The following is a 12,498-nucleotide window of genomic DNA, read 5'->3' as shown; positions in this document are numbered from 1 at the left end:
TAGTAAGAACTGATGAAAATCGATTTTCCACAAACGACGCCAAACTGCTGAAGCACAGTTTTCCTAAAGATGATGTGGCACGCTTGCCAAGCCTGAGTTGACCAACACACTAGTGATTTTACTGCACAACAAAGAAGAAAGGTGGATCGAAGAGACCGGGGGTGAGCCGGCGGGGACACTCCGATGCCTAAGTCAGAATGAGAAGAAGAATAAGCAACAAAGGAAAGATTGAATGCCAAAGTTGCGCTTACCTCCATCTGAAGAGATCATCTGTCTTTTATAGGCATGGAGTGGTAGAGGTCCCTTCACCAATGAGTCACCCTTTCCTGATTTTCTGCGATGCAGTTACTGATAAGGGATTTTGGTGATTATCTTCTCCAAGATTCTAGGTGACCCAGATCATAGGATTTGGTGGTTGCGTGTATCACTTGATTTGAACATTTGTAAATGTTTGCTGGATAATATATTTGATTTGGATTTTAGATAGATATGGCTGCTTTTGAATAAACAAGATCACTTATCTATTAACGGTTGTATCTTTCAAGATATCCGAGTTATCCTTATCACCGAGGCCTGTGTGTCCTGAGTTAGTCTCGGACTTAACTGTCTCGGCTTAAGGGTCTCGGATCCCATGGGTCTCGGCTTAAGGTTTCGAGACCCCATGGGTTTCGGAAATGAGGGTCTCAGATATGTAGGATTCGAGATTGGTTGTCCGAATCCTTACTGGGCTTGGGCCCTTCTATAATTAGGCTGGACTTGAGGATTACTCAGGCATTCAATGGATTGATCTATGACCCAACTGTTGTGCAAAATATTACCTAAATTAATAGATAATAATTGTACATTTTACCTGCAAGTGCACAAGGTCAACATAGTAGTATAGGGTGTAAGTACAAGATCATTCCCACGAGGATTGCTGAATTTATGTTTAAAAATAGATTTCTTAAGCAAAAGCAAAACAAAGATTGATTGTTGAAGTGATAATAATAAAGGGTAGGGCTTTGATATCCACCACTAATTATATTTAGCTAATATAACAATATGTCAATACTTTGATCAAGTTATGCATATCTAATGTTTGTCAACTTTAGGGCAGGGCGTATACTCCTAAGGCTATAGATTTTCCTAAGCAACAAGTTAGGCATGACGTATACTCTTAACTCTTTTCATTCCTAAGGGATTTAGTATGATTTATACTAAGTTGTTCCTTAGGAACGCATATGTTCTATGGAAATCGACAAACACATAAGGCCTAGGGCATGACATATAGTCCCGGTTCCCCATGTTGATTAACCCAAGAACTCGGTGTGAATTTCTTTTGTTACTTATATTAAACTTAGGACTCGGCCATCCAAATTGATTTAACTAACTAGTCCGTACCACATGCATATGTTGATCAGGCACACACATATGAGGAATTCATGCAAGCAGGTATTAATCAAGTTAAATAGCACAACAAGATCATCATAAAGGCGCCAATATTGAAATATTAACAAAACATAACTATGGCTTCAATCAAGCCCTACTAATTAAATTAGCTACATATAAAGTTGATGTTAAACATCTTCATAAAATAAAATAAAATAAAGGAAAAGAATAAACTCGAGATTTGAACTTGAAGAGCTCTTATTCTTCTCCTTACAAAGTCTATCTATTCTAGAAGCTTAAGGGTCTATTTATAGGCTTTAAAAGTCCTAGACAAAGTAGTAAACCTAGGGATTTCGTAGGGTTTTGAGACCTATTATAATTTGGAGTTGGAAAACCCTAATATGGAAAGAGTGACACTTCAGCCGCCACTTGATAAGTCTCCTGCGCACGGGTGCGCTCGATCGCAAGTCTGCGATCGTTCCTTCTTCTGTCATGCGCTTAATTGCTCCTGGCCTGCTTGATGTTGTGTCCTCTCGGGTATTGCGCTCGATCGCAGGTACCCTGCAATTGATCACAGTACCAGGGAGGTCCAATTGTCTCCATCTTCTCTTTTGAGCTCAAATCACCTAGTTTTACTTCATTTTCGTCCAAAAGCCTGTAAAAGTATGAAAAACACAAAAATGAATTAAAATGGCCTAATTAATTAAAACCAAAAGATTAAAACATGCAAGTTAAGGGCTGAAAATATAAATATTTTAGCACTTATCACACCTCCGAACTTATATATTGCTAGTCCCTTAGCAATACAAAACTAAAAACAAGAATGGAAAAACAGAAAATAAGAGATAAATCCATCTTTCGTGGGATGTACGATTGCATTTAGCATATGCAACAAGCCTTTTAAACCACTAGGAATTTCCTAGTAGACGAGTGAAGTCTCGTGAGGGTTTTCCAGAAATGTTACTCACAAACATCACGCACAGTTCATGTTATCCCAAAAAAATTAAAGTATCACATCAAGATTATGATTTTCATTCATTAGTAAGCAAAAGCAAAAAAAAGATTGATTGTTGAAGTGATAATAATAAAGGGTAGGGCTTTGATATCTACCACTAATTATATTTAGCTAATATAACAATATGCCAATGCTTTGATCAAGTTATGTATATCTAATGTTTGTCAACCTTAGGGCATGGCGTATACTCTTAAGGCTATAGATTTTCCTAAGCAATAAGTCAGGCATGACGTATATTCTAACTCTTTTCATTCCTAAGGGATTTAGCATGATTTATACTAAGTTGTTCGTTAGGAACGCATATGTTCTATGGAAATCGACAAACACATGAGGCTTAGGGCATGACATATACTCCCGGTTCCCCATGTTGATTAACCCAAGAACCCGGTATGTATTTCTTTTGTTACTTATGTTAAACTCAGGACTCGGCCATCCAAATTAATTTAACTAACTAGTCCGTACCACATGCATATGTTGATCAGGCACACACATAAGAGGAATTCATGCAAGCATGTATTAATCAAGTTAAATAGCACAACAAGATCATCACAAAGGCGCCAATATTGAAATATTAACAAAACATAACTAGGGTTTCAATCAAGCCCTACTAATTAAATTAGCTACATATAAAGTTGATGTTAAACATCTTCATAAAATAAAATAAAGAAAGGAAAAGAATAAACCCGAGACTGGAACTTGAAGAACTCTTATTATTCTCCTTACAAAGTCTATCTATTCTAGAGGCTTAAGGGTCTATTTATAGGCTTTAGGAGTCCTAGACAAAGTAGTAAACCTAGGAATTTCGTAGGATTTTCAGACCTATTACAATTTGGAGTTGGAAAACCCTAATATGGAAAGAGTGACACTTCAGCCGCCACTTGATAAGTCTTCTGCGCACGGGTACGCTCAATCGCAGCCCGTGTGCGCTCGAACGCAAGTCTGCGATCGTTCCTTCTTCTGTCATGCGCTCGATCGCTCCTGGCCTGCTTGATGCTGTGTCCTCTCGGGTATTACGCTCGATCGCAGGTGCTCTACGATTGATCGCGGTACCAGGGAGCTCCAATTGTCTCCATCTTCTCTTTTGAGCTCAAATCACCTAGTTTTACATCATTTTCGTCCAAAAGCCTGTAAAAATATGAAAAACATAAAAATGAATTAAAATTGCCTAATTAATTAAAACCAAATGATTAAAATATGCAAGTTAAGGGTTGAAAATATGAATATTTTAACACTTATCACCAATAAATGTGATGTAAATTCAAAAGTTAATACCTTCATTGTAAATGATGCTTGCCACCGGAGAAGTGGGTGGATCGTCATAAATGATACTTGGCATTGGTGGTCTCCGATGGCCGGCAATAGGTGAGATGAGAGCAAAGAGGGAAGAGGAGAGCCTAGAGAGAGAGAGAGAGAGAGGAGGGGAGAGATTTTTAGAAAAATCATCTGGCCAGGTTGGGTTCAGTGATACGTGTTTTCTCCCTTAAAAAAAAAGTTTGGACGTGGCACAAGGCCACGTCATATTGGGCGGACTGGGGGAGTACCCGGGTCCGCCGCATAGCAGGACCCTTTCTCCTAAAAAAAGAAAAAGAAAAAGAGGTGCCTTTCTCCAATAAAAGGAGCGAACTCCCTCTCTCCTCTGCAACAAGAAGAAAAGCCCTTCCTCTCTTCCGCTCAATCCTCAACTCTCTCTCTCTCTCTCTCTCTATCAGTCTATCTCACGCCTCCCTCTCTCTCGGAATGACAGTGGATTAAAGGAAGAACATGAGGTATTGGTCTCTCTCTTCCACTTAATTTCGTCTCTCTCTCCTCAAAACCAGAATTGTTGCTCTTTTTGCACAAAAGCTGGAGGAAGACGAAAATGGAGGTAACTATCTCTCTCTCTCAGTTTCTTTCACTGTACGTTTCCATTTGAGTTTGAATGAAAGTAATCGTTGTGGGTAATTCTAAGTCTCGTGATTTATTGAAGAATTTGGTGGATTAATTGAATGGGTGTTGATTTGTAATTGAGGGGATTTTGGGTTTTGATTTATGGTCGAGTAGGGTGATTTTGGGGTGTAAATTGTTAGCAATATTCGGTTGTTGTGGATTTTGGGTTGCTAATGTGTTTTGATGTTGTTTGGGGTTCTCTGTTTTGGCCGAATGTGATTGGGTCTCTGTTGGGATCGATTTTGATAGGATGTTTGGGTTGTTATGGCAGATTGATGGAATTGGGTTCATTTGTTTTGAATTGTGTTGATGAGTGACCAAACAATTGAAGTGTTTGGTAATGTTTGGTGGCAAATTTTCTGGGTATTGGAATACTGTCGGAATAATTAATAGGTGATTTGCTAAAGTTTGGACTTTCTACATGTGGGTTGGATTGTTGTTGAATTTGTATAGATAATAGATCTAACATTGTATCCACTGTTCGGGGACTAAGGAAATGCATAAGTGAGAAAGGAAATGAAAGTTTTAACCTTTAATTGGTTAGGTGTTGGATTTTCTCTCTTGATTATTTTCGAAGTATCTAATTGGATATTAGTTCACACAGCCATTAAAGTTACTTAATCTTTTGCATATTCAGTTGGTAATGCATAATTAAATGCGTAATGTTGTAATGAATATTTCTCTTGCACATGGACAAAAAGACATTTTACCTGGACAAAGAATACCTGAACATTGAATACGGATGTTTTTACCTGGAACTGGACACTGGACATAAGACATATTTTACCTGGACAAGGGCAAAGGACATTTTTGACTGGACAAAAGGACAATTTTATTGGAAATGGACAGAGGACGTTTTGGTTAATCAAGTAAAGGATTTAATAAGGGACAAATAAATATTATAAGAAGGAATATAGCGTATTCAAACTAGATAATTTTCTTATTGGATATTTGAGGAACTATTAGATCATATGATTAAGTTTGGATTTATTTTGATGATACCAGAAATTTATAAACTCCTATGTGATTTGTTGTATTTGGAATTTGATAAAAAATAAAGAGAAAACCAGGGGCTGTCCAGAAATTTCAGACTTGGATAACTTAGCATTTAATAAAGTTCAAGGACTTTAAATTGGAGAGAGAGGGGAGGAGAGCTATTCGGAAAATAAAATTCTGGACAGTATAGTCCTTTCTTATTTTCTGACAAATTAGAGACGAATTTCTCTAAACATGTTTGTGTGATAAATTGTAGGGTTAAAGTGGAACGGGGACTACTACCAAGCCTGCCAGCATCCAAGTAAGCAAGCATCATAAACTCCCAATAAAAATGATAAGTATGCTTTTATAAATGACTTCTGTTAACAGTTGGGAGATCTCGATCCTTGTCTACATAAAGGCACATGCCAGGTTTTATTTTAATACCTAACTGTTGGTATATGCCATGATTATGATTATAATGCACATGAAGTACCTTAATGTTTGGTATGTGCCATGATTGTGATGATAATGCATATGAATGCCATGATTATGATGGTAATGCACATGAAGGGCGCTTATCCATGAAATGAGGAAATGCACAAGTAAGATATGGTGAAAGAAATATGGGTTACGCGGGTTGAACTACATTTGACATGCTTATTAATTGCGTCTAATCAGGTCAACCCGTTTTGATCTGAACCCTATTACACTAAGCCCTAACGCTTTAATTTCATGTTGTGTTCATGTTTATTTTGGGCTTGCGGATCGTGTTAAATATTGCTAGTCATACTGAACTCCAAAAGGAAAAAGAGAACAAAAGGAAATCACACAGGATGGTGGAGGATTAGCCTCACCCCTCGCCAAAACAACGAAAAGCAATAAGATGCATTCTTATTGTTGTTTGAGAACTATTCAACCCTGCACATATCAGTTATCACTGGTGTATGATATTATTTGCACCTGGCACTACTAATCTAAACCAGCGATAAACCTAGCAGTATATTATTTATTACCTTTCTCCCTACAAATCGTTTTAGAGCTTTTCTAGGAAGGCACAAATTTCATGCAAATGGGAGGATTTATTTTGGCCAAAGCTAGAACTGCAGCAGGAAGTGTCCAAAGCCCCTCCCCACAAATTAATCCAGAAGCCACTGCAGGAACCATCAACTCAGCCTTCTTGGAGTTGATCTTGTGCCACACAAACACAACCAAAGTCCCAAGGCACATATCAATTGCAAAGTATGCCCCAACTAGAAAAGGCACAGCCATGACCATAGGAAGTGGCATAAATTTTCCGACCTTCTTCGGCGACAAATCTCTCACTACGTTGACTCCCACCGCAAAGGCGAAGAAGCCATAACAAAGTTGCAGGCAGTGGTGAGGCAGAGCAGAGAAGCCTTGAACACCTAGAATTGCCATGTTTCTGTAGATCAATGCATAAGGAGCTTTGAACTCTCCATTAGGGTTTCCCACATCAAATGCCTTGTAGAAAAGGAAGAAGCTAAGAGGAGCTGTTAGACAGCCTAAAGCCGTGCCAATGGCTTGGTTCACGAACATTGCTCTAGGGGAAGTGAAAGTCAGATGGGCTGTTTTGAAATCCTGCATCAGAATGCAAGCCACAGAAACAACAGATTTGATGAGACCACACCCAACCAGACCCGCCACCAGACCGTCTTCTTTTCCGCTCAACGCAGCCAAGACGAAGAGGGCTACTTTTCCATAATTATAGGCCATGTTTATATCCGTGAGACCTGCGCCATAGGCATTGCAGAATGCTAGAGATGGAGCAAGAAAATAGGCTACCACGACATAGTACCATTTCAGTTGAGGGAACATGAATGGGATCACGATTATGGACAAGATGGCGAAGACGACGTATCCAACGGTTGCAACCCACATGGGAATGTTTTCTCTCAGGAAAATTTCATTCTGTTTCAAAGCTTCTATGGGTTTCTCTTCACCATCCTCACCTGCGGGGGAGAAGAAGATCAAATGTTAGAGGTATGAACCCGTAAATTACTTTGTCGTGGTTTCAAAGCTTCCATGGGTTTCTCTTCGCCATACTCATCTTCTTCACCTATGTTTATTGGTTAATTTTGATGGATTTTGTGAGATGCCAACCAAATTTACCAAGTTAATTTGTAAAATGTTTTTACTTAAATAGGAAGTTAATATCATAGTAAATCACCAGTCATCTCAAAACCTTAAATTAATAAAAAAAAAGAAAAATAAAAAATAAAAAAATTGTTTCAAAAGCTTAAATTGATAGAAAAGTACAAATATAATTATTTTGTTAATACTTTAACATCTAGCCAAGTGGAAACCTACTAAAATTGTACGGAAAAGGAGAATTCGAGGCTATTGTAGGTATATATTACCCTTGTTGAGGCCCTTGTTCTTCAGTCTGCTTCGGATGTTAATGACTGTGCATGCCAATATCTTGATGAAATTGTAAATCCCATCACCTAGGATCAAAGCAACGGAGATGAAAACCTGCCCAAGAAATAATGGTGTAAATGGGCGATCATGGGTAGCAAAGGAAGTAAATATGAATTTGGAAGAGAGAGGGATTGGGATCTACAGTAATTTGGGTACGAATTGTTAATAATTAGGATATATAACTCATATGGGATCCACTTATTCAAATGAATTATGAGATGTCCATCAACCTATTTGGGTAGGTAAGTTTCATATGGGCTCTTTCATATTTGTTGGTTAAATTATTAGCAATTTAAACAACAAAATTACTGAAAATCTTAGTATAAGAAAAAGACCTTGTAACCATATAGGCTCTTCATGTCACTCTCTTGCAAGCTCTCAAGAAACCAATCTCCTTTAAGCCGATCTATAAGCGGCCACATTATTCCATATGAGAGCACAGCACCAAGAAGCAAAGATAGGTTCACAAGGTGGGAGCAAATCATCCCGGCCCCAACAAATGTCATGCTAAAGTCGAAGTAGAATCTGCAAAATTTGATAGTCATTTAATTAATACTCTAATACTTTTCATCGAATTTTCACGCTCTTTAATACGAGATTTTGGGTTTTGGGGTTAAATTATCGATCAACAAGTAAAGGCCAGCACTGTAAAATATTTAATTGAAATATAAAATAAACTGTGGAGGCAGATTGAGACAGAGACATTTGCTCTTAAGACTATATACTTTTAACAATTAAGATTGCTAACACGTTGAGCTCAATGAAGCAAAGAAGAGAGAAAATACATACGTTTGCTTCCATGCTTTCAATCCAAACGTTGGGAACTGTGCGAACCCACCACACTCCTCTTTGCCACTGAAAAACCACTTGAAGAAACCCCACAAGAAGCTTACTGAAAAGTATTTCATGAACCCCCCAACTTGCTTCCTGCATAATATTTTTTTCTTTTTGAGGTTTGATTCTTTATAGGATTTTAGTTTCATTAAAAAGGTGAGAGATACTGAAAAAGAGGTTTACTTGGCCATCTTATCCCCCTGGGTATGAAAGCCATTGATGAGAACTGCAGTTGCCAGGCCACTTGGATATGTTAATTGGAGGTCTACTATCATTATCTGCAGAACAATGGGAATGACATAAGCATAAAAGGGAAAATGAGATCTTCATATTGGGCCAGAAAAGCACAAAAATATCACGGTGGGGTGTGAATCCTTTAAATCTGCAATGATGGTTTGATAAGAAGAAAGAAATGCCCACTTTTCAATGATAACCTTGCCGAATTTTTCTGGCAATTGTTTTTTTTTTTAACATAAAACTGATCATGGTTTGCTATCTTTAGTGATTTCAACACAAGTCCAGTTCCAAAAATTACCACTAATTAAGAAGAAAGAAAATTGTTAAAGACTAATAAAGACCTTATTTTAAGTGTTTATAACTCTTAGAATATTAATTAAATTAAGAATAATGTTATTTAGTACCCTACTATACAATTTCCATATAAATAAGATGATGTGACAATCAAAATCAGACTTTGATTTTTTTTTTTTTTTTTAATAAGTGCTAGTCAATGGCTAATTTTCATTGCCGCATCATCAAGTTGTATAACAGTCGTATAAAAATATACTACTAAGCATTACTCTTAAATTAACCTTAAACTTTTAGAATAAATAGTTATTTAACATGATATTGAATCATAGGTTGAATTTAAATTTGACTTCAGGATTTACTTTTATTTCGGTTAAATATTCAAGGGTTGGACCTTAATTATTGAGGAAAAGTTCGAATCTACGTAGAGGTTTAAAATATTAATTAAATAATCAAATTAATATTTTGATTTTCTTAAACTTTAGAATATATGATGATTTAACAAGTTATAGGCAGCTTTTAACCTAATCTGTTGGGGAAAAAGTAGTTGCGCGCACTTTGCAAATTTTCAAGAAAGAAGATGAAAGAGACTAGATGTACGTACCTTCCTCAAAGGAACCAAGGCAAAAAGACCAACAAAGCAGACTAGATAAAGGTAGCCAGTCATCCAACCAAATCCAGGCTCCTTGACACTCCTTAGGGTGTTCCCCTCATTGTTGACCCCTGACAACTCATATGTCCTCTTGTTTAATCCCAAGAGATAAGAAGCAAATCCACCTGCAGCCCAAAAGAGAAAAAGACATGTCAAGAGTATATTTAAAAAATATGGAAAAAGTGGGATAAAGATGGTAACTATTTAGATTGCTAGTAATTCGAACCGTCGATGTAAGTTTGTTAGAGTTAATATGGGATCATGTAAGTTAATAGGAATCTCTCACCAGCAATCAGAACAGGAAATTGCTAGGAATTCGAATACGAAAAAGAAAAACGAGAAATTAAAATGAAAAGTTTGAAAAATTAAAGCCTCAAACCTCCAACAGCAATGCTATAGCATGCAACTGCACAAGTTTGTATCATGGTGTTCTCTTGCCGAGTGAAGGGCTTTGATACAATCCCAGCTCTATGGAGCAGTTTTATCCATGTCCGGACGAACACGAAAGCCAGAAGGGCAGCAGAGACATTTAGATTAGGAACTATCCCTGTTGTGAGGTTGAGCTTCATGGCTATGATGCTGTACATGGTTCCAATAATAATGCTCACTACTATTCCCCTTACTGTTATCTGTTGTGTCCATGGCTGGAATCTCTTCGGCCCCTCGGATTCATGATCAGCAGGTAGTCCTTCTAACTCTTCCCTCTCAATCTCTTTCTTTTCTTTGGCTTCTTCTATGTTCATTTCTCCTAAAGAATTAAACCCTCTGCCCCACTGAAAAAACTTTCTTTTGTTAGAACAAAAGTCAACTAGTTTCATGCACATATAGACTCGTACAATGAGACTTATAAGAATGACAGATTTATAAGAAGAACTGGAGTTTCCATGCACAGACTCACCAGAACTGTATATGCATGAACCAGCACAAGTTGTCAATTGATTCTCTGTCTTCTTCTTCTTTTAACCAATAATTAGACACCTTTCTCACTGCTTGCAACGACCCTTACAGGTGAAAATATCTCAGGTTAGGTACAATCTATATTTTATTTGATAAAAGATCAAGAAAGATCAGTGAAAAATTATAAAGGAAAGAAGAACTTGGCATGAGTGTTTGAGATATGGATCACAATATTTATAACAAAATTAGCATGTGAGCTGCTTGGTTTTGCTGCAGTGGCAAGTCTGACCTCATCATTGGCCCTCTTTATTTCTCCACCACGAGGTGGTTATGATAACGTTTTTGGTAGGAGAGATTCTTTATGTGGGAGTGGATTTAACTCTAGCCATTGGGACTCTGTAAGCTGCAGATGTGTGGGTCAATCACCCAATAGTGCAGTGTGCAGAAGATGACAGGTGCAGAAAAGAACATTGATGGTTCTCTTGTAAAATGGTGGTCATGAAAAGAGCTCAAGGAGATTCTCTCCACACTACCAGTTGCTTTGCTATAATTTGTCATTCATAGTACCTCAAAATCACTGTTTAAAACAGCACCTAATGGCTAATATGCTTCTCTTTTCTCATTCAGTTCCACTGTGAAATAAACTTTTACACACCGACAAAAAAACAAAAATAAAATAAAATAGATGTTTGTCCTGCAGGAGACATGTGCAAACATCCTTCCCATAAGACTACCATAAAGAATGTCTGTATTTTGAACTAAAAATCCAAGGTGCTCATCACATCTCAATTTTAGGAAAATGTTTGTATTTGAACAAAAAGTTAGGAAAACATTTGTATTTGAACAAAAAGTCTGAAGTGCTCATCACATCTCAATTTTAGGAAAATATAATTGAGAAAAGGTGGGTGTTGGAGGATACTATTTTTATTACTATCCCTTATATTTGACAAATAAATTTAATTTTTTAATAGTTGATCGCCTAATAAGTACAACATGGATTATCATATCAATTTATAAAAAACTTGTAGTTAACAATATTCTCCCAAATTGATTAATTGCCATAAGTAGTGGACCTTCAATTGATTATTTATTGGAAAAATGTTTGGGTGCTACAACTTTTACAACAATCCATTATAAACTAATTTAACACTTCATGTAGCACCATAAAATTGTAGAGTAGTTGACATAGTGTGTCTTGGGAAACTACAACCCCTTACAAATTGACGTGACAATTTGCGTGGCACTATCATATGCCAACTACAATTAAATTTAATTGTTTAATTAGTAGCTAAAGTAATAAGTTATACATGAACTTACAAACTAAAATAACAATCCACATGGTACTTATAGTAAATGTCACATGAATTGTCACATCAGTCTATAAGATACTTATAGTAAAAATGATGGCATATCTATCAACACTCAATGATCGCTACAAAGAATACACCATCTTTTTTTTTCTAATTGAATGAGGGAAAATGATTACATAGGAGGATCTTTCCCATTTCTGATCTGAATGGAAGAGAAAATAGGAGATCCTGTAGGAATACTTCCAAAAACAAGACGGGAAGCGGCTTATTTGGTTAAAGCATATGCACGAAAATTGGCACATTGAAACACTTTCAAAGCATTCAAACTTTAAAATGAAGCTAAAGCTAAATTAACATCAGCAATACAATTAACAAAAGTTTAAGAATAAAATAGAAAGCCAGCACCACTAAAAGAGCATCTCCTTTGGGGAAAGAAGCTGCCAAGGACAAAGGTAGACTTGCTTGGCTAACGATTTGTCTCTGTCCCCTGAGCATAGAAGAAATACTTAAGCTATCATTGAGCTCGGCTAATGCATGCTTCTAGAAAAGAA

The 12,498-nt window shown here is 36.9% G+C and overlaps 1 protein-coding gene and 1 long non-coding RNA gene across 2 annotated transcripts; one reads left to right on the top strand and one right to left on the bottom strand.

Moving 5' to 3' along the window:
• The first annotated feature begins 3,942 nt into the window (after window positions 1–3,942).
• On the top strand, window positions 3,943–5,794 carry LOC132175226 (uncharacterized). Its single transcript, XR_009439404.1, has 2 exons — window positions 3,943–4,247; window positions 5,562–5,794. It is a non-coding gene; the product is annotated as an uncharacterized LOC132175226 (long non-coding RNA).
• A 364-nt stretch (window positions 5,795–6,158) lies between these two features.
• LOC132175224 (metal-nicotianamine transporter YSL1) lies at window positions 6,159–11,136 on the bottom strand. Its single transcript, XM_059587094.1, has 8 exons — window positions 10,639–11,136; window positions 10,120–10,513; window positions 9,693–9,865; window positions 8,744–8,838; window positions 8,516–8,653; window positions 8,062–8,251; window positions 7,666–7,780; window positions 6,159–7,257 (listed from the first exon to the last, which is right to left on the bottom strand). Exons 2-8 carry the CDS (start codon window positions 10,481–10,483, stop codon window positions 6,332–6,334), a joined length of 2,001 nt encoding a protein of 666 aa, XP_059443077.1. The 5' UTR covers window positions 10,484–10,513; window positions 10,639–11,136; the 3' UTR covers window positions 6,159–6,331.
• Window positions 11,137–12,498: the final 1,362 nt, after the last annotated feature.

The sequence above is a fragment of the Corylus avellana genome, chromosome ca3 (assembly GCF_901000735.1).
Source record: "Corylus avellana chromosome ca3, CavTom2PMs-1.0".
NCBI lineage: Eukaryota > Viridiplantae > Streptophyta > Magnoliopsida > Fagales > Betulaceae > Corylus > Corylus avellana.
Note: the sequence above shows the minus strand (reverse complement) of the source record. Positions and strands in the feature narration are given on the sequence as shown.

What these genes read in the sequence shown, in the direction of transcription:
- LOC132175224 (XM_059587094.1), bottom strand. Translation starts at nt 10,483, where the DNA reads ATGAACATAGAAGAAGCCAAAGAAAAGAAAGAGATTGAGAGGGAAGAG. An exon ending in CCTTGGTTCCTTTGAGGAAG is followed by an intron (nt 8,839 to 9,692) that starts GTACGTACATCT and finishes ATTGTTCTGCAG; the next exon opens with ATAATGATAGTAGACCTCCA. An exon ending in CAGGGGGATAAGATGGCCAA is followed by an intron (nt 8,654 to 8,743) that starts GTAAACCTCTTT and finishes AATATTATGCAG; the next exon opens with GAAGCAAGTTGGGGGGTTCA.